General features: G+C 37.8%; 1 protein-coding gene across 3 annotated transcripts in view; it reads right to left on the minus strand.

The window, feature by feature from the left end:
• Window positions 1-19,217, minus strand: part of MND1 (meiotic nuclear divisions 1) — a 66,075-nt gene that overhangs the window by 45,703 nt on the left and 1,155 nt on the right. For all 3 annotated transcript variants that reach the window (XM_042982676.1, XM_042982677.1, XM_015538386.2), the window contains exons 2-4: window positions 10,871-10,936; window positions 8,926-8,983; window positions 5,303-5,451 (exon numbers count right to left, since the gene is read on the minus strand). In XM_042982676.1, the coding sequence (XP_042838610.1) occupies window positions 5,303-5,451; window positions 8,926-8,983; window positions 10,871-10,936 (273 nt within the window). The remainder of the gene's footprint in view (window positions 1-5,302; window positions 5,452-8,925; window positions 8,984-10,870; window positions 10,937-19,217) is intronic.

The raw sequence follows: 19,217 nt of genomic DNA on the forward strand, positions 1-19,217 counted from the left end.
ATCTATGTTTGTTTCTTTAAGCCACAAAATTTTGGAGTACACAGTTTGTTACAAAGTAACAGACAACTAATAAAAAATCTAAGTCACATTTATATAAAAGAAAGTCTTCAAAGCAATTATATCCATTTAGAACACATTCAGCTACAGTAACAGAACATTTGACTAAAACTGGATTAAACAGTCCAGACATGAGACAGTCCCAGGTTAGTGCAGCATTTCAAAATGCCACCAGAGACCCAAGCCCTTTCTATTCAGGCTCTGACATTAAGGGACAGGTCTCCATCCTAATGCATGTTATTGTAGGGTTACAATATGATCTCATGTCCACTATGGAAAAGAAGGGGAAGGGGTTTTGCCTTTATCAGGAAAGTAAACACTTTCCTACAAACCTCAGAGATACTCTTCCACTTATATCTCACTCATCAGAACTGTTTTCCATTGCCACCCTTAGTTGCAAAGGAGTGTGGGAAGATGAGCATTTTTTTTTTTTTAAGTAAGGCACACTGCTGCCTCAACAAAGTGTTTTGTTAGTAAAGAAGAAAGGGGCAGTGCTCATTACATAGGCAACCAGCAGTATGAGCCAAAGCAATACATTATATCATGGTAAAACCAAAAATATTACAGTTTGTTTAGAGAAGGCCAAACGCACTATAAGCTATGGGGCCTTGAGAAGGTTTCTGAAAAGAGAGATGTTTAGAATTTGGCTAAGTAGAAAGGAAGAGCAAGGGAATTCTCAAAGAGGATAAAGGAACAAAAAACCATGAAGACAGGAAAATGCAGTAAGACCTGAAAGTATATTACCCTGTATAAAGTTTTAATTGTCATGATTAACTTTTCAAAAAATTGCTGAGTGACAAATATGCATGTTGTTTCCTAGCATGGAAAAAATGTGGCATCACGTTTAAAAGATAAAACATGGGTAAAGGATCTGAATAGGTATTTCTCTAAGGAAGATATACAAATGGCCCATAAACACATGAAATGATGCTCAACATCACTAGTCACCAGGCAAATAGAAAGCAAAACCGTAACTAGATGCCACTTCACAACCACTAGGATGGCTAAAGTCAAAAAAGTCAGGTAATGATAAATTTCAGTGACGATGTAGTAAAACTGGAAGCTTCATGCACTGTAAAAATGGAAACTGGTGAAGCCAAATTAGAAAGAAGTATGGAAGTTCTTCAAACAACTAATCATGTTGTCATATGACCCAGCAAATCCCAAGAGAAATGAAAAAATGTCCACACAAAAACTTGAAAGTTTATAGCAACATTGCATATTAACAGTCAAAAGGTGAAAACAATCCAAATGGCCATTAACTGAGGAATGGATAAACAAAGTGTGGTATATTCATATAACGGAATATTATTTGGCCATAAAAAGGAATGAAGTACTTCTACTATAACATGGACAAACTTTGAAAACATTACGTTAAATTAAAGGAGCCAGTTGAGAATGATACACATGCTGTGATTCCACTCATATGAAATGTCCAGAACAAGAAAATTTACAAGAGACAGAAAGTAGCTTACTAGTTGCCTATGGCTAAGGCAAGGATAAGTGGGCTTCGTCCACCTTGGTCCAAACCACCATTATTTCATAGCTGGATTATTTCAATAACTTAACCTACTTGGTTTCCCTGCTTCCATTCTTTGTCCACTAATGGATTCTGAGTGCCTAGGATAGTTATCACAGAAGACAGTAGGTATTCAATAATTTAGTTGTTATTATTCTGACTCCCAAGTCCTATGCTCTTTTCCAGTTTGTTTCTCCTGATTTATTTTGCAAATATCATGGTAGGAGAGACAGTGCTACTCAGCATTCAAACTCCCTTCCTATTTTGGGGAACTGCTGGTACCAATAGGAGGCAGCTACCTCTCATCACAAAAACTGGAAACTCCATGGGACGCCTGGGTGGCTCAGTCAGTTAGGCATCCGACTCCTCTGACTTAGACTCAGGTCATGATCCCATAGGTTTAGGAGATTGAGCCCTGCACTGGGCTCTGTGCTGATAACACAGAGCCTGCTTGGGATTCTCTCTCTCTCTCTCTCTCTCTCTCTCTGCCCCTCCCTCTGCGCGCTCTCTCTCTCTCTCTCTCTCTCAAAACAAATAAATAAACTTTAAAAAAAAAAAAAAAGAGAAGAAGAAAGAAAGAAACTAGACACCCTAATTACTTATTTCGCCAGTTCCCCTGGCAACTAGAGTGTGAGAATGTAACCCAGGCTTGGCCAGATCACATGTCCCTTCACAAAATGTGACTGGTAGCTGGGACAGAAGTTTTTTGAGGGATTTTTAAGTTTGTTTTCTTTTCTTTGGCAGCAGCAACATCTGGTTCTTCAGCCTGAGTCAGAAGCACCAGTGGAATCATCTTCTGAGGTCAGCAATGTCAGTAGAGCTAGGTGCAGTGTTCATGGCTCTGGAGCAGCAGAATCCTCACCAGACAGGTTTCATGGTGTGACTTTGGCTGTGGTCTGGCTGTGTACCTTCCCTCAGTTCCTGCCTACTTTTAGAACTGGGTTTCCAGCCTTCCCAGTGATTCTGCAAATCCATCTTGTATCTTTCAAAAATTCCTTTTCTGCTAATGTCAGCCAGAGTTAATATGCATTGCTTATAGTTAAAAACAATGACTGACAGAGGGCTCCTTACAAACTAACTCTTTAACCTTCTTAAACCCATGAGCAACATTTTAAATAGTGGTATTTCAGGAGGATTTTCCTATGAAGAAATGTAATCTCACGTTACCTCCAAACAGAAATAAATTCATTTCCTTTACTATTCTTTTTTTTTTTTAACTTTATTTATTTATTTTGAGAGAGAGAGAGCGTGTGTGGGGAAGGGACAGAGAGAGAGGGAGACAGAGAATCCCAAGCAGACTCCATGCTGCCAGCACAGAGCCCAACACAGAGCTCGGAACTCATGAAACCATGAGATCATGATCTGAGCTGAAACCAAGAGTCAGACACTTAATTGACTGAGCCACCCAGGCGCCCCTCCTTTACTATTCCTTTTTTAAAAAAAAAATTTTTTTTTAACGTTTTTATTTTCTGAGAGACAGAGACAGAGCGCTAGTCGGGGAGGGGCAGAGAGAGAGGGAGACACAGAATCCGAAGCAGGCTCCAGGCTCTGAGCTGTCAGCACAGAGCCCAACGCGGGCTCAAACCCACGAACTGTGAGATCATGACCTGAGCTGAAGTCAGACGCTTAACCCACTGAGCCACCCAGGTGCCCCCCTCCTTTACTATTCTTGATTAACTTTTCCCGGTCCTGTTATCTTCTCGAGAATCAGAATTCTTCCTCGCCTCACTCCAAAACAAGTCCATTGCCTATTTCCCTGAAGTTCCATTTCTTACCTACACTATAAATTCCACATGGTAATTCACCCCCTCAGTTGCATAAAAGAATAAAAAAATACTTCATTAAAATGTATTGGAATCTTGTAGTACAGACTAAATGCATGTTCTTGGAAACAATCAAGATTTCCTTTAATAGCTGAATGAATAAACAAACTACAGCACAACTATGAAATGGAATATTATTTAGCAATAAAAAGAAATGAACTATCAAAAAAAAATGAGCTATCAAGCCACCAAAAGACACGGAGGAAACCTAAATATACATTACTAAGTGAAAGAAGCCAATCTGAAAAGGCTATAGACTGTACGATTCCAACAATATCATATTCTGGGAAAGGCAAACTACAGAACAGTAAAAATACCAGTGGTTGCTAGGAGTTAGGGGAGAGGGAAGGATGGAGGGATAACTCCAGCACAGGAGATTTTTAGGGCAGTGAAACTATTCTGGAATCCTGCATTCTGTATCCTGTAATTGTGCATATATAACATTTATGCATTTGTCAAAATTCACAGAATATACAATATAAAATGTGAACCCTAATATATAGTATGGGCTTTATTTAATAACAAGAGATCAATACTGACTCATCAATTATAACATGTACAACACTAACACAAAATGTAAATAATAGGGGAAATTTTGTGTTTGGTGGGGTGTAGGGGGTGGTACAAGTGTCCCCATTTTTCAAAAGTTCATGTTATACCACTTTGTTTTTATGAAAGACCTACATTAGTACCTATTTTTGCTGAGAGAAATCTGAAGGGTATTTTGCTTTTACAAAAAAAAGATAAAAAGCAAAAAGAGTGTTCAGCATTCATTTTGCAGCAAGCCTTTATAGAGGCAGCGTGCACCCAGAGCAGTGAGAGTGGCCCCAAGCTCCTTCCCTGGGAACTATACTCAGCATGTCAGCATCAAGCTCCATAGCATCGAACTGTGCCTATGAGCATTTGTGCTTTACTTTGATGTATTTTGTGCATCCATTAGCAAGATGTGCCCTAAGGTATCAGAAAAGCCTAAGAAAGGTTACTTTTGGGGTCTAGAATCACTCAAAGATTTTTTCCACATAGGTTAATGGTAATTGCTTTTTTGCTTCACACCATTTTAGCTCACAAAAAGTTTCATAGGAATACTCCACTTTCAGATGGTGGGAGAAAACTATACAGCTGACCACTGAACAATGCAGAAGTTAGGGGCAACCCTCATGCAGTCAAAAATCCATATATAACTTTTGACTCCTGGGTGGCTCAGTTGATTTAGCCTCCGACTCTTGGTTTCAGCTCAGGTCATGATCCAAGGGTCATGGGATCCAGCCCCACATCGGGCTCTGTGCTGAACATGGAATCTGCTTGAAATTCTCTCTCTCTCTCTCTCTCTCTCTCTCTCCGTCCACCCCCCCCCCACTAGTGCTCTCTCTGTCTCAAAAAAAAAAAAAAAAAAAAAGTAAGTGCTAATAGCCCACTGTTGACCAGAAGCCTTACCAATAACATAAATAGTTGATTAACACATATTTTTTATGCTATCATACACTGTATTCTTACAATAAAGTAAGTTAGGGGAAAGTAAATGTAGATAATTATAAGAGAAAGAAAATACACTTACAGTACCATATGTATAAAAAAAAATGCACGTATACGTGAACTCATGAGGTTTAAACCCGTGTTGTTAAAGGGTCAACCACATTTGGGAACTCTCTGTACCTCCCCACCCCTTTTTCTGTAACCCTAAAAGGAACTAAAATATTATAAAATAATATCATGATGTGGGAAGATGAAGGTTAAAACATTCTAAGATCCTTGTACTCTTTGGAAGAAAGAGATGATGATTATCTCTAGACTTTGAATCAAATAATGCATGTTAAAAATTTAACGGAAACCACATAAGTTTAAATAAAAACAAATTTTTTTCTTACAAAGCAAATCTATATTTTTTTTAAGTGTGGTGGCTTACCTGAGATTCCAGAACCTCCAGCTTGCGTTTCCTTGCATGAAGAGCTTTACTTGGAAAAGCCCAATAATAATTAGACGTTCCAATCCTCTCACAGTCAACCATACCGTCATCAACTAAGCTTTGAAGGACTTCTTTAACTGACATAGCAGCTAAAAGAGAGAATTTTTAAAGACTACATTAAGACACATCCTATATAATTAAAAGGCTAAAAACTAGGAAAATACCTGCAATAAATATTACAGAAGGGGTACTTAACAAAGGAGCTTTTAAAAATAAAAAATACTACAATGGAAAAACAAAAGTACATCAATGAACAAAAACAAAATATACACAGTCAACAAACAAAAATGTTGAACCCCACTAATAACTGAAGAAAGCAAAATAAAGCAATGACATAGGATTTCTTGACTACAATATCATAAAAGATTTAGGGTAATGAGTAGCCTCATCATGGGTAGAGAATATGACAATATATATTGAAAACCTTAGATTTATGCATACCTTTTATGTAGAAATTCCACTATTTTAAATTCAACCAAAGAAAATGACAGACAAGCATAACGATGCTTGTCAAAGCACTGTTTTCAATAGCAAAAAACTGGAAACCAGTCCAATAACTGGACTTGTAATATCGTGGGGCACCTGAGTGGCATAGTCGATTAAGCGTCTGACTCTTGATTTCGGCTCAAGTCATGATCTCACGGTTTGTGAGTTTGAGCCCTGCATTGGGCTCTGTGCTAAACTGCAGAGCCTCCTTGGGATTTTATCTCCGTCTCTCGGCCCCTCCTCCACTTGCTCTCTATCTCTCTCTCTCTCAAAATAAATAAAACAACTTAAAAAAAAAAGCATTTATTGTGACAGGATACTATACAATCATTAAATTTATGTTATAAAATATTTAATGGCATGGATATATATATACATTCAAAATGTGTATAAAATATAAAAAAATAAAGTTAAAATATGCACTAATGTGACAGAAGTTATCTTTAAGAGGCAATTTTTATTTCCTCTTTTTGTTCATTTTTCTTATTTTTTCCAACAATGAACATGTTTTGCCTTCTTTGCTAAGAAAACTAACAAAAGAAAAAAAAACTTGTGAAAAATTAAACAATAAAACAATAAACTGAATATTACGGTTAAGGGTAAGATAAAAAATCAGAAAGAAGTTTTCAAAAGTAGCATATAAAAATGTAAAGTCAAATATGACTTTATTTGAAATTCATGAACAATTCTTACTTTCTATTAAGTAAAACTGTACTGAGAAATTATCCATATTTTTATGTCCACTTTAATTTTTTCTACAGATTCCTAAATATAATAAAATCTATTAGAAAACTAAAGATTTAATAAATTAAAAAAAAAATCGACACCGAATGTGCAAAACATTCAACCTCACTCGTAAAGAAATACGAAGTGAAATGAAATGTCAACGATTCTAAAAATGAAAACACAATTCTGAGAAATGAATGTGAATATAATTTGGAATAGCCTTTCCTGAAGGCACTTTAGAATATGTATTAAATGTCTAAAACTACACAAGTCTCTATTTTCCACTCTATTTCTAGGAGCATTTCCTAATGAAGTGATAGGAGATGTGGGGGGAAAAAGAAAGTATGGGTAAGGAGAGAAAGGGATGAATAGGTGGAGCACATTGAGATTTTAGGGCAGTAATAAAATCCTCTGCATGACACGATAATGATGGATCCGTGTCATTATACACTTGTCCAAACTCACAGAATGCAATGCAAACCATAGACTTTGGGGGATTAGGATGTGTCAGCTGTAACAAACGGACCACTGGTGAGTGATGCTGACAGCAGGAGAAGCTTTACATGTGGGGGAGCAGGAAGCATATGGGATATATCTGTACCTTCCACTCAATTCTGCTATGACCCTAAAACTGCCCTAAAAAATCACGTTTTTAGAAAAAAATTCATAGATAGTATGTTACACATTAATTTTAGCAGCAAAGTTTGTGAACAACCTAGGTGTTCAACAAAAGGTAACAAGCTAAGCAAATTAGGGTATAGTGGGTGGTCACAGAATAAAACATTAGGAGATGCAGATGTTGTGCATCTTTTTTTTTTTTTTAAGTTTATTTATTTATTTTGAGAGACAGAGGAGAAAAGGGAATCCCAAGCAGGCTCTGTGCTGTCAGCACAGAGCCCCACGAGGGGCTCAATCCCATGCAGTGAGATCATGACCTGAACAGAAATCAAGAGTGAGCCACCCAGGCACCCCACATCATTCTTTAAGCAAATGACATAATGAAATATAGATGACATAATGTTATATGAAAAATGCATGAGGGGCGCCTGGGTGGCGCAGTCGGTTAAGCGTCCGACTTCAGCCAGGTCACGTTCTCGCGGTCCGTGAGTTCGAGCCCCGCGTCAGGCTCTGGGCTGATGGCTCGGAGCCTGGAGCCTGTTTCCGATTCTGTGTCTCCCTCTCTCTCTGCCCCTCCCCCGTTCATGCTCTGTCTCTCTCTGTCCCAAAAATAAATAAAAAACGTTGAAAAAAAAAATTAAAAAAAAATAAAAAATAAAAAATAAAGAAAAATGCATGAACACAAAACTGCATATACAGGACAGTTCCCTCAAAAAAAAAAAAAAAAGAGATACATACATACATACACAAATAGAACCAAAGAATAAGACACCAAAATACACCAAAATGTTAACAGTGGTGATCCCAGAATAGAGGGCTTATGAACAATTTTTACTTATAAACATGTATAGCTTATACAATGAAAATAAGATTTAAATACATATATATATATACATATATATGCGTGTGTGTGTATATATATATATATATATATATATAGACACAGACACACACACACACACACACACCCCATATATAGGGGGTTTAACAGTGACCCTTCAAAAGATAACCCCCAAATCCTGTGAATGTGACCTGATTTGGAAAAAGGGTCTGTATAGATGCAGTTAAGGATCATAGATGAAATCATCCATGTTTTAGGGTGGTATGGCCCAAATCCAATGACATATGTCCTTATAAGAGATAGAAATGGAGAAAATAAAGGGGAAGTCTACGTAAAAACAGAGGCAGAGATTAGAACAACGTGTCTATAAGCCAAGTACTGCTGACAGCCACCAGAAGCCAAGAGAGAAGCAGGAGACAGATTCTCCTTCAGAACCTCCAGAAGGAACCAACCCTACTAATACCCTGATTTTAGACTTCTGGCTTCCAAACTTTGAAAGAATAAATTCTACTGTGTTAAGCTACCAAGTTTGTGGTAATTTGTTACAAAAGCTTAGAAAACCACTACACCATGTAAAGATATGAAGTCACATTCAACAAATACAAGAACATAAATGAAATGTTTACTTCTCTTGAAGTAAGTATACCTATAAATAAATAAATGTGTGCATGCATGTGTGTATAGGTATAGGTATGCGTGCATATTCCCTTTTAATTTTCCTAAAGCAGATACTCCAAACACAAGAATCATGGCCACAGCCTAAAGACATCATGTAAGGACTTTTATAAACATTCTTCACCTGTAGAAATTTATGTTTTCATAAAGTGAAAGACTGTTACAGAAAAGATGGCCAATATATCACAAAATGTCTCCGCACATCTTTGATACTCACTAATGCCTTTTTCTTTGGGAGCAATCTTCTCCATGTCTTTTAATTGAAACACATCTTTCTGTTTAAAAGAGTTTAAAAAAAGATGAAAAACATATATTTATTTTCTACTATATATTCATATTTACCATAACTATATTAATAAAACTTTGTACTAAAAGTTGTGTCTGGTAATGAACAGTGTGACAGAATCAAGCATTTTAGAGCTAGAACAAACTGCAATTGTCTTGTTTGATACCTTCAACAGAATTTAAAAAGGGACAAATTTTGCATGAACATTCAATTCTTTAAAGTAACTGAAGATCAGAATGTAAAGAATATCTTCCCACCGAGGTATAAAGACTACTTACAATGAATCATTTAACATGAAATAATCACCTTCTCTGACACTGTGATTTTAAGAAAACAGTGATTTGCTTAGCATGCATCGTACGTCACAGATTTAGCAGTTTTAACTAAAAGTAAAACAGACAACTGACGGGCGTCTATTTGAGATTCTCTCTTTCCCTCTGCCCCTCTCCCCAGCTTGCATGCGTGCACGCTCCCTCTCAAAAACAAAACAAAACAACACAAACTCAGTGACTAGTGAACTTCTGGAAGCTGCTCACACTCATTAATATGCTGTTATTAACTGAAGGCAGGGCTGAAAAATTTTCAATCTGAAACAGCCAATTTTGATACTGAGAAAATGAACAATATCATAAAGGACAAAATAATCACCCTCACCACTCTCCCCAGCCTTCCACAGCCTAGTAAGAATTAAATCTACTTTTCTTGCTGAGACCACAGGAAAAATATTTTAACTGTGTACAAGTCATAATCCTCACATACAAATTTCATCAATTTATCTTTCTAATCATCATTAATATGATACTCTGTTCTGAATTGCCAATGACTTTTAGTAAGTCATTGAAGGGAGGTAACATTAGTAAAATTACACTTAGAAGGCAGTTTTTAAAATAAAGGTTCCCAGAGTGTTTTGCTTGTTTTACTGAGAATCTGAATTATCAAAATGAAAATGTCCTTATTAATTTCATATTCTATTTTGCCATTTTCTCTTATCTTCTTCACATCTGTATATAATGAAAGTAGCCAGTAGAATGTGGTCAGACTAGACTTTGAAGGTCCTATCAAGTATTAGGCTAAGACATAGGAAATTAGTGTTTTTTGTAGGTCTAAGATTTGGACTTGAACTGGAAGAAGAAAAAAAAAAAGCTACTGTTGAGCAACATGGTAAAAAAACCAGCTTCTAGAGCCAGGTGCCTGGATTTAAATCCTGGCTCTACCACTTAGGACCTGAAACTTCAAACATATTTCCCGTTAGTGGCAGGCACAAATATCTGGAATAAATTAAGGAGGCCTATGATATATAACACGATAGTCAGATTTATAAATGCAAAGAGGCAGCATTTAACACTGCCTAAAATCTAAAAATCAGATGATCCTCCCTGGATTTGAATCCTAGTGGTACTACCACTTTAATTTTTTGAGATCCAGGGCTGGCACCTTAGGCTGTGTCTCAGATGTCCTCATCTGTAGAATGAGGATCATAACAGTCCTGATAGCAAAGGATTAAAAAGGATGGAATCAGATAACCTACACCAAGTGCTGAGAGCAATGATTGGCACCTAGGAAGCACTCAGCTGATGTCCACAATTATCACTATTATTCCCAGGCAGAAAGGGGACACAATCAAATATATGCTTCAGAAAGATCATTTGGTGCCAGTGTGGTGTAGTAGGAGTTTGGACAGAAGTGACATTGGGGTAGGGTTCTTTCATACTCCATAGCTTCACAGAAACTAAAAATGTTTGCATAATTTTATCCACTATTCAGGAAATTGATTAGCACTGATATTTAATTAAAAAAGGTACAGTTAACACTGAATGACATATACTTAAGGAGAAAATTACATAAAATACTAAAAATCTTAGAGAAAACAACTCACCGTCTCAAAAAATATTTCCATCATGCGGGCTCTCTTCTCCTCTGCACTCAGTCCCTTTTTCTTTGACTAAAGCACAAAAGTAAAAAAGTAGACACTGCATTAAAAAAACAAAAAACAAACAAAAAAACACTGCATTCTAAAACAACTCGATCTGAAACATCATCTGAAATGTTATGGTCTTGTCTGCCAATGAGTTTGATAACTTCTCAGAGCCAGGCCTCAAGACCCACTTAAACTACTATATGCCAAGCCCTGTGGTAGGTGCTGCCAGTAGAATAACAAGTGTGATTGTGACAGAGCCTGGCAGTTTATAGAAATTCGATATTTATCAAATGATCCAATGATAAGTCCCTGTATTTACCTTCAAAGGACTTATAATCTCTCAAAGAAAATAGATGTAACTAATAAATGATGGAAGTACATTCACAAATTGCTACCAAGTACAGGATTGGGGAGGGTTGAGGGCTATATAGGAAGGCTAGAGATGAAAAGGATTTTGGCAAGTTGAGAAATGGTGAGGTGTCCTAGGCAGACCACACAGAGCCATGATGTTATGGAAGTACGTGGAATGCATCAGAAAGCCAAGCACTCAGGGATGATTACTGCGTAGTGCATGTAGACGGAGTGGCAGAGAAGGTGAGAAAGGTTGTCGGGGGCCAGATCACGGAAGGCTGACTGTCCAGCCAAAGAGAATGTATGTTATTCTTTCTAGACAATGAGAAGCTACTGGGTGAATTTCTAAAGCAGAAGAGTGACAAGATTAGAGTTACGTTTTAGTAAGATGGCATATAGTAGCATTGTGGAGGATAGGCTGGAGGAAGAAAAAAACCTATCCAAGTAGAAAACGGAAGCCTACTGAAGGTTTCTACTATTCTGTAACTATAGTTTAGCCAATTTAAAATTAAGATAATTAACACGTAACTAAAATGTCTGTTGATAATTCAATTTTATAATATATTGTATTTAGAACGTATAAAGCTGAAATCCAAATTTTTTTAAAAAGCCAAATTCCCTCAATGCAAAGAGTCACAGAAAATAACAAAAGAGAGAATCATGTCTAATAGAGAATTCCACACTAATGTTTTTTAAGTCATCTGAATCTTTCTCAAAAATCACACAGGATTATGAGGCAACATAAACTGTTTAGTAAGAAGTTTAAAACACTTTACACCACTTTAAAAAAGCAGACATTAAAAACAAACAAAGACTGAGTCTTTGCAACTAAATACTCCATGGGAAAATGAAAGCCTATAATAGACAGGGACAGGGATTTGAAATTGCCATCCTGAATACAAACCAGAGTCCATAAGTCTTTATTCTACTTGCAGAACCTAGAAACCCCACTAACTGATTTTCACAGCAGTAAAATTATCACGTGTTCCTGGATGAACTGTATAGATAAAATAAGTAGGATTAATGTTGATATTTCTCTTTTTTCTCTGTCTACTCTTGAACACTATAGTTCCCCCTAGGTACTCTATTGATCTCCTCATCTCCTCACACTTTTCTTTGATCTTATCTGCTTTTATGGTTTTAACAAACACTTATGCTGAATCCTCCAATCGTAAATCGGTCTCTGAAGTATGCTCCTGAGCTACAATCTCATGTATCTACCTGCCTACTGGACAGACTTCAAACTCAGAGGGTTTCAACTGAACTCTTCTTCTCCCACATCTACTCCCAAACCTGCTGTTCCAGGTCTTGAGCTCAGTTAGATACCACCTTGTCACCTAAGCCAGAGGCCTGGCAGTCGTCCCAGGTTCTTTCATCCCTCTTACTCTACATCAGACCAATCACCAAGTTCTGCCAATTTTAGTGCTTAACTATTCCTCAAATCTATCCAGTCTGCTCCATCCCTATAACCCCTACCTCGATTCAGGCCTTCATTATGTGTGCTGTCTCCTGCAACATTCCTGCAGGCCCCCTCGCCACACTTTGTCTCACCCTCTAAGTCCACATTCCACACTGCCAAGAAGCAAATCTAACTATGCCTCTCCTTGCTTTTTCAGTGTTTCCGAACCATCCAGAAGTATCCAATCATTCTACAAGGCCCTTTATCACCTGACCCCAATCTACCTCTCACAGATACCACTCCCCACATCAAATTTGACCATACCATGGAGAGTTAAGCCACTCGAGCTGTAATACAAAAATCAGATGGTCCCTGACTTACTATGGTTCCACTTTTTCAACTTTACCATAGTGTGAAAGTGATACACATTCAATAGAAACCATACTTCAAATTTTGAATCTGAATCTTTTCTCAGGCTAGTGATAGGAAGTACAATACTCTCATGAGGCTGGGCAGCCACACGACCATGAGGGTACACAATCAATACACTTACAATCATTCTGTTTTTCACTTTCAGTACATTTTTCAATAAATTACATGAGATATTTAATACTTTACTATAAAATAGGCTTTGTCTAATTCCTAAACACCCACACTCTTCCAAAACTCAATCAGGAGGAAATAGAAAGCTTGAACAGACCCATAACCAGCGAAGAAATTGAATCGGTTATCAAAAATCTCCCAACAAATAAGAGTCCAGGACCAGATGGCTTCCCAGGGGAGTTCTACCAGACGTTTAAAGCAGAGATAATACCTATCCTTCTCAAGCTATTCCAAGAAATAGAAAGGGAAGGAAAACTTCCAGACTCATTCTATGAAGCCAGTATTACTTTGATTCCTAAACCAGACAGAGACCCAGTAAAAAAAGAGAACTACAGGCCAATATCCCTGATGAATATGGATGCAAAAATTCTCAATAAGATACTAGCAAATCGAATTCAACGGCATATAAAAAGAATTATTCACCATGATCAAGTGGGATTCATTCCTGGGATGCAGGGCTGGTTCAACATTCGCAAATCAATCAACGTGATACATCACATTAATAAAAAAAAAAAAAGAACCATATGATCCTGTCAATCGATGCAGAAAAGGCCTTTGACAAAATCCAGCACCCTTTCTTAATAAAAACCCTTGAGAAAGTCGGGATAGAAGGAACATACTTAAACATCATCAAAGCCATTTATGAAAAGCCCACAGCTAACATCATCCTCAATGGGGAAAAACTGAGAGCTTTTTTCCTGAGATCAGGAACACGAGAGGGATGTCCACTCTCACCACTGTTGTTTAACATAGTGCTGGAAGTTCTAGCATCAGCAATCAGACAACAAAAGGAAATCAAAGGCATCAAAATTGGCAAAGATGAAGTCAAGCTTTCGCTTTTTGCAGATGACATGATATTATACATGGAAAATCCGATAGACTCCACCAAAAGTCTGCTAGAACTGATACATGAATTCAGCAAAGTTGCAGGATACAAAATCAATGTACAGAAATCAGTTGCATTCTTATACACTAACAATGAAGCAACAGAAAGACAAATAAAGAAACTGATCCCATTCACAATTGCACCAAGAAGCATAAAATACCTAGGAATAAATCTAACCAAAGATGTAAAAGATCTGTATGCTGAAAACTATAGAAAGCTTATGCAGGTAATTGAAGAAGATATAAAGAAATGGAAAGACATTCCCTGCTCATGGATTGGAAGAATAAATATTGTCAAAATGTCAATACTACCCAAAGCTATCTACACATTCAATGCAATCCCAATCAAAATTGCAACAGCATTCTTCTCGAAACTAGAACAAGCAATCCTAAAATTCATATGGAACCACAAAAGGCCCCGAATAGCCAAAGTAATTTTGAAGAAGAAGACCAAAGCAGGAGGCATCACAATCCCAGACTTTAGCCTCTACTACAAAGCTGTAATCATCAAGACGGCATGGTATTGGCACAAAAACAGACACATAGACCAATGGAATAGAATAGAAACCCCAGAACTAGACCCACAAACATATGGCCAACTCATCTTTGACAAAGCAGGAAAGAACATCCAATGGAAAAAAAGACAGTCTCTTTAACAAATGGTGCTGGGAGAACTGGACAGCAACATGCAGAAGGTTGAAACTAGACCACTTTCTCACACCATTCACAAAAATAAACTCAAAATGGATAAAGGACCTGAATGTGAGACAGGAAACCATCAAAACCTTAGAGGAGAAAGCAGGAAAAGACCTCTCTGACCTCAGCCGTAGCAATCTCTTACTCGACACATCCCCAAAGGCAAGGGAATTAAAAGCAAAAGTGAATTACTGGGACCTTATGAAGATAAAAAGCTTCTGCACAGCAAAGGAAACAACCAACAAAACGAAAAGGCAACCAACGGAATGGGAAAAGATATTTGCAAATGACATATCAGACAAAGGGCTAGTATCCAAAATCTATAAAGAGCTCACCAAACTCCACACCCGAAAAACAACCCAGTGAAGAAATGGGCAGAAAACATGAATAGACACTTCTCTAAAGAAGACATCCGGATGGCCAACAGGCACATGAAAAGATGTTCAACGTCGCTCCTTATCAGGGAAATACAAATCAAAACCACACTCAGATATCACCTCACGCCAGTCAGAGTGGTCAAAATGAACAAGTCAGGAGACTATAGATGCTGGAGAGGATGTGGAGAAACGGGAACCCTCTTGCACTGTTGGTGGGAATGCAAATTGGTGCAGCCGCTCTGGAAAGCAGTGTGGAGGTTCCTCAGAAAATTAAAAATAGACCTACCCTATGACCCAGCAATAGCACTGCTAGGAATTTACCCAAGGGATACAGGAGTACTGATGCATAGGGGCACTTGTACCCCAATGTTTATAGCAGCACTCTCAACAATTGCCAAATTATGGAAAGAGCCTAAATGTCCATCAACTGATGAATGGATAAAGAAATTGTGGTTTATATACACAATGGAATACTACGTGGCAATGAGAAAGAATGAAATATGGCCTTTTGTAGCAACGTGGATGGAACTGGAGAGTGTGATGCTAAGTGAAATAAGCCATACAGAGAAAGACAGATACCATATGGTTTCACTCTTATGTGGATCCTGAGAAACTTAACAGAAACCCATGGGGGAGGGGAAGGAAAAAAAAAAAAAAAGAGGTTAGAGTGGGAGAGAACCAAAGCATAAAAGACTGTTAAAAACTGAGAACAAACTGAGGGTTGATGGGGGGTGGGAGGGAGGGGGGTGGGTGATGGGTATTGAGGAGGGCACCTTTTGGGATGAGCACTGGGTGTTGTATGGAAACCAATTTGACAATAAAATTCATATATTAAAAAAAATAAAAATAAAAATAAATAAATAAATAAAATAGGCTTTGTCTTAGATGCTTTTGCCCAGCTATAGGCTAATGTATAAGTGTTCTGAGCATGTTTAAGGTAGGCTAGGCTAAGCTATGATGCTCCATAGGTTAGGTGTATTAAATGCATTTTTGACTTAATGATATTTTCAAATTACAGTGGGTTTATCAGGGTGTAGCTCCATTGTGAGTTGAGGAAGATCTGTACTTGTAATTCTCCACTCGCAGCATGCTCTTTCCCATTTTTATGTCTTTCACAAAATGTTCTAAAACACCTGTTCCTCTCTCCTATTCGAAACTCCAAAAAAAATCTCCTAAAGCTTAGTTTAAGCATTCTGTGAAAGAGCTTCCCCTGAGCTCACAGGACAGGCTGAGTGTCATCCCATGTGTTCCCAGAACACAAGTTTATCAAATCAATTTGTATACTTGTCTTTCTCAGCAGACTGAAAACTTCAGAACATGCATTGCCCTTGCCTTCCTAGAGCTTAGTGCTAGGTTAGAGCAGACACAAAGGCCATCCCTTGACTTCAGGACCATGTATCCACAGCCCTAACTCTAAACTTTGAGACTGTTCAGGCTCCCAAACCCCACAACATCCTCTGCACTCCCATATATGACACAGGGTAAATTAATAATAAAGAATTCTGTGCTAACCATTTATGGCCTTTCCTGGAGAGATAAATCACAGAAATCTCAGGTGGGCAAGCTCCAAAAAACCATATAGATCTATTTGCTAAACCTGGAGTCAACAGCTGGCATTCAATACTGCTTTAATTAGCCTCCCTTCACACTGGCCTTAGCAGTATCAAAACAACCAAGCATGAAATCCACACCCAGTTCGAAGGCTCTTTTGGTTCATTTTTCTAGTCCAATGGGTTTCAAACTGCCATTAGAAGTATCTCAGGAGCTTTTCAAAAATACTGATACCAAGGCACATGCCATATGAACTGAATCAGAATCTCTGAGACCAGACCGTGGTCTGGGCATGCATATCTTACAAAGCCTCTCCAGGTGCTTTAACTCCCCAGGGTTGAGAACACTGCTCTTCTCACCCCAGAATCTAGCGACAGGTCAGGGGTACTGGGTGGCAGCGAGGATCCCTTTAGGACTAGTCTGTAGCTACATCAGTGGAAAACAGATCCAAAGCTTTAAATGGGTCCTAACATTTTGGTATTATTAAACAGCTCCTTGGAGAGACTCATGGACTCCACAACAATCTGCCCACCAGAAGCAGACAATGAGGAGAGTCTAGTGTCCTGGAGGCACACAGTTTTAGGAAAGTTCATATCAGTTGAGAAGCTATGAAAGTTACTCAAGAAATATGGATGAGCTGTATTATCCATTAACATTGTTTGCAGGCTAATTTACTCATCAGTCTCTTTTATGACTAGAAATAGTTTTTATTATTAACCACAGTAGGAGAGTATCATGGCCAGAATGAAAATAACTAACGTAAAAGGATACCATACTAATTCATATCTAGAAATTTCTCCCAAAAAAATCAACAAGGGCTTAATAGTTAACATTAAGAAAATCTGCTGACAACATAAGTTAGAGATATATTCAAATTAGTATATATATATATATATATGTATAGATATCTATCTATGTATTCAAATAAAGATATATTGACTATATATATTCAAATAAGTATATATATTCAAATTAGTAAGTAAGGGGACTCAAGACTTGACCTGAGGACAACAAAGCTTCCTGGTCAACTAACATAGAGCTATCCCCACTTTTCAGAAGATTTACATTAGTACCTATTTTCACTAACCAAAAGAAATCCTAAGAGCACTTTCACTTGTACGGAAAAAAGACAAAAAGTGAAGAACCAGTGTTCAGCGTTTGGTTTAGGAATGGCTCCACCAAGCTCCTTCCCTGGGAACTACATTCAGCATCTCAAGCATAAGCCACCACAGTTTTGAACTGTGTCTATGAGTATCTGCACTGGCAAGATGTATCCTAGGGTATGTGAAAAGCCTGAGAGAAAAAAATTCTTTAAAGTTTTAAAAAATTAAAAAAGAGAAAAGCCTAAGAGGGTTGGTTTTGTTTTTTTTTTTTTAGGTCTCAGAAATGCTCAAAGATTTTTTTTCCGGGGCGCCTGGGTGGCTCAGTCGGTTAAGCGGCCGACTTCGGCTCAGGTCACGATCTCGCTGTCCGTGAGTTCGAGCCCTGCGTCGGGCTCTGTGCGGACAGCTCAGAGCCTGGAGCCTGTTTCAGATTCTGTGTCTCCCTCTCTCTGACCCTCCCCTGTTCATGCTCTGTCTCTCCCTGTCTCAAAAATAAATAAAATGTTAAAAAAAAAAAATTAAAAAAAAAAAGATTTTTTTCCATATAAATTAGTAATTGCTGCTGCTGCTTCCCCTTACATCATTTCAGATGACAAAAGGCTTCATAGGAACACTACTCTTTCAAAGAGTGGGGGAAACCTGTATTTTAAACCACTTAAAAAACCATACATCTAAGGAACCTTCTCCAATTAGGAGTTACAGATTCCCAAAATCAGCTCTGTTTACCAATTACAATACAACTTTGAAAAATTAAAAGTAGATGATATCTGTTGCCCTCAGAAGTGGCAGAGTACGTTACATCTCTCCAATTCCAAATATATGCCTGTACTTGTTTACCCACCAAGCCCAACCGAATCAAAACTGGGATTAATTCAAAATCAGGAAAGGGAACAAAACTTTGTCTTTGATCGACATAACACTAAACGTACTTCCTGAGCATACATTTAAAAAATAGGATGTATCTCCAAGTTTTATTCTATTTCATGTTTCTCCACTATCAGAGGTAAGCATCTGGAAATAGTTAACAGCATTACTACCATTTAGAATCAGAAGGTGATTCGTATGTAAAGAGACATTAGGTAAAAGGATAAAGTTAATGCATTTGTGCTGCATAGTTCTCAATGGTCAGTTGTGTTAGGCCAGTAACACTACTGAGAAATACACTACCACACAGCATGGGTAACAGATTGAAGTGTGCTCCTGTTTGGCTTCTGAGATCGTTTTATGCCCAGGTGGCAGCGTTGTTAGTTTAACCACAAAGAAGCCGTTATCAGTTGTAATTACATCTGGACAAGTATCTTCAAATAAGTACCATACAACCTAGATCCTTGCCCAGCAAA

The sequence above is a fragment of the Panthera tigris genome, chromosome B1, assembly GCF_018350195.1.
Source record: "Panthera tigris isolate Pti1 chromosome B1, P.tigris_Pti1_mat1.1, whole genome shotgun sequence".
NCBI classification, from domain to species: domain Eukaryota; kingdom Metazoa; phylum Chordata; class Mammalia; order Carnivora; family Felidae; genus Panthera; species Panthera tigris.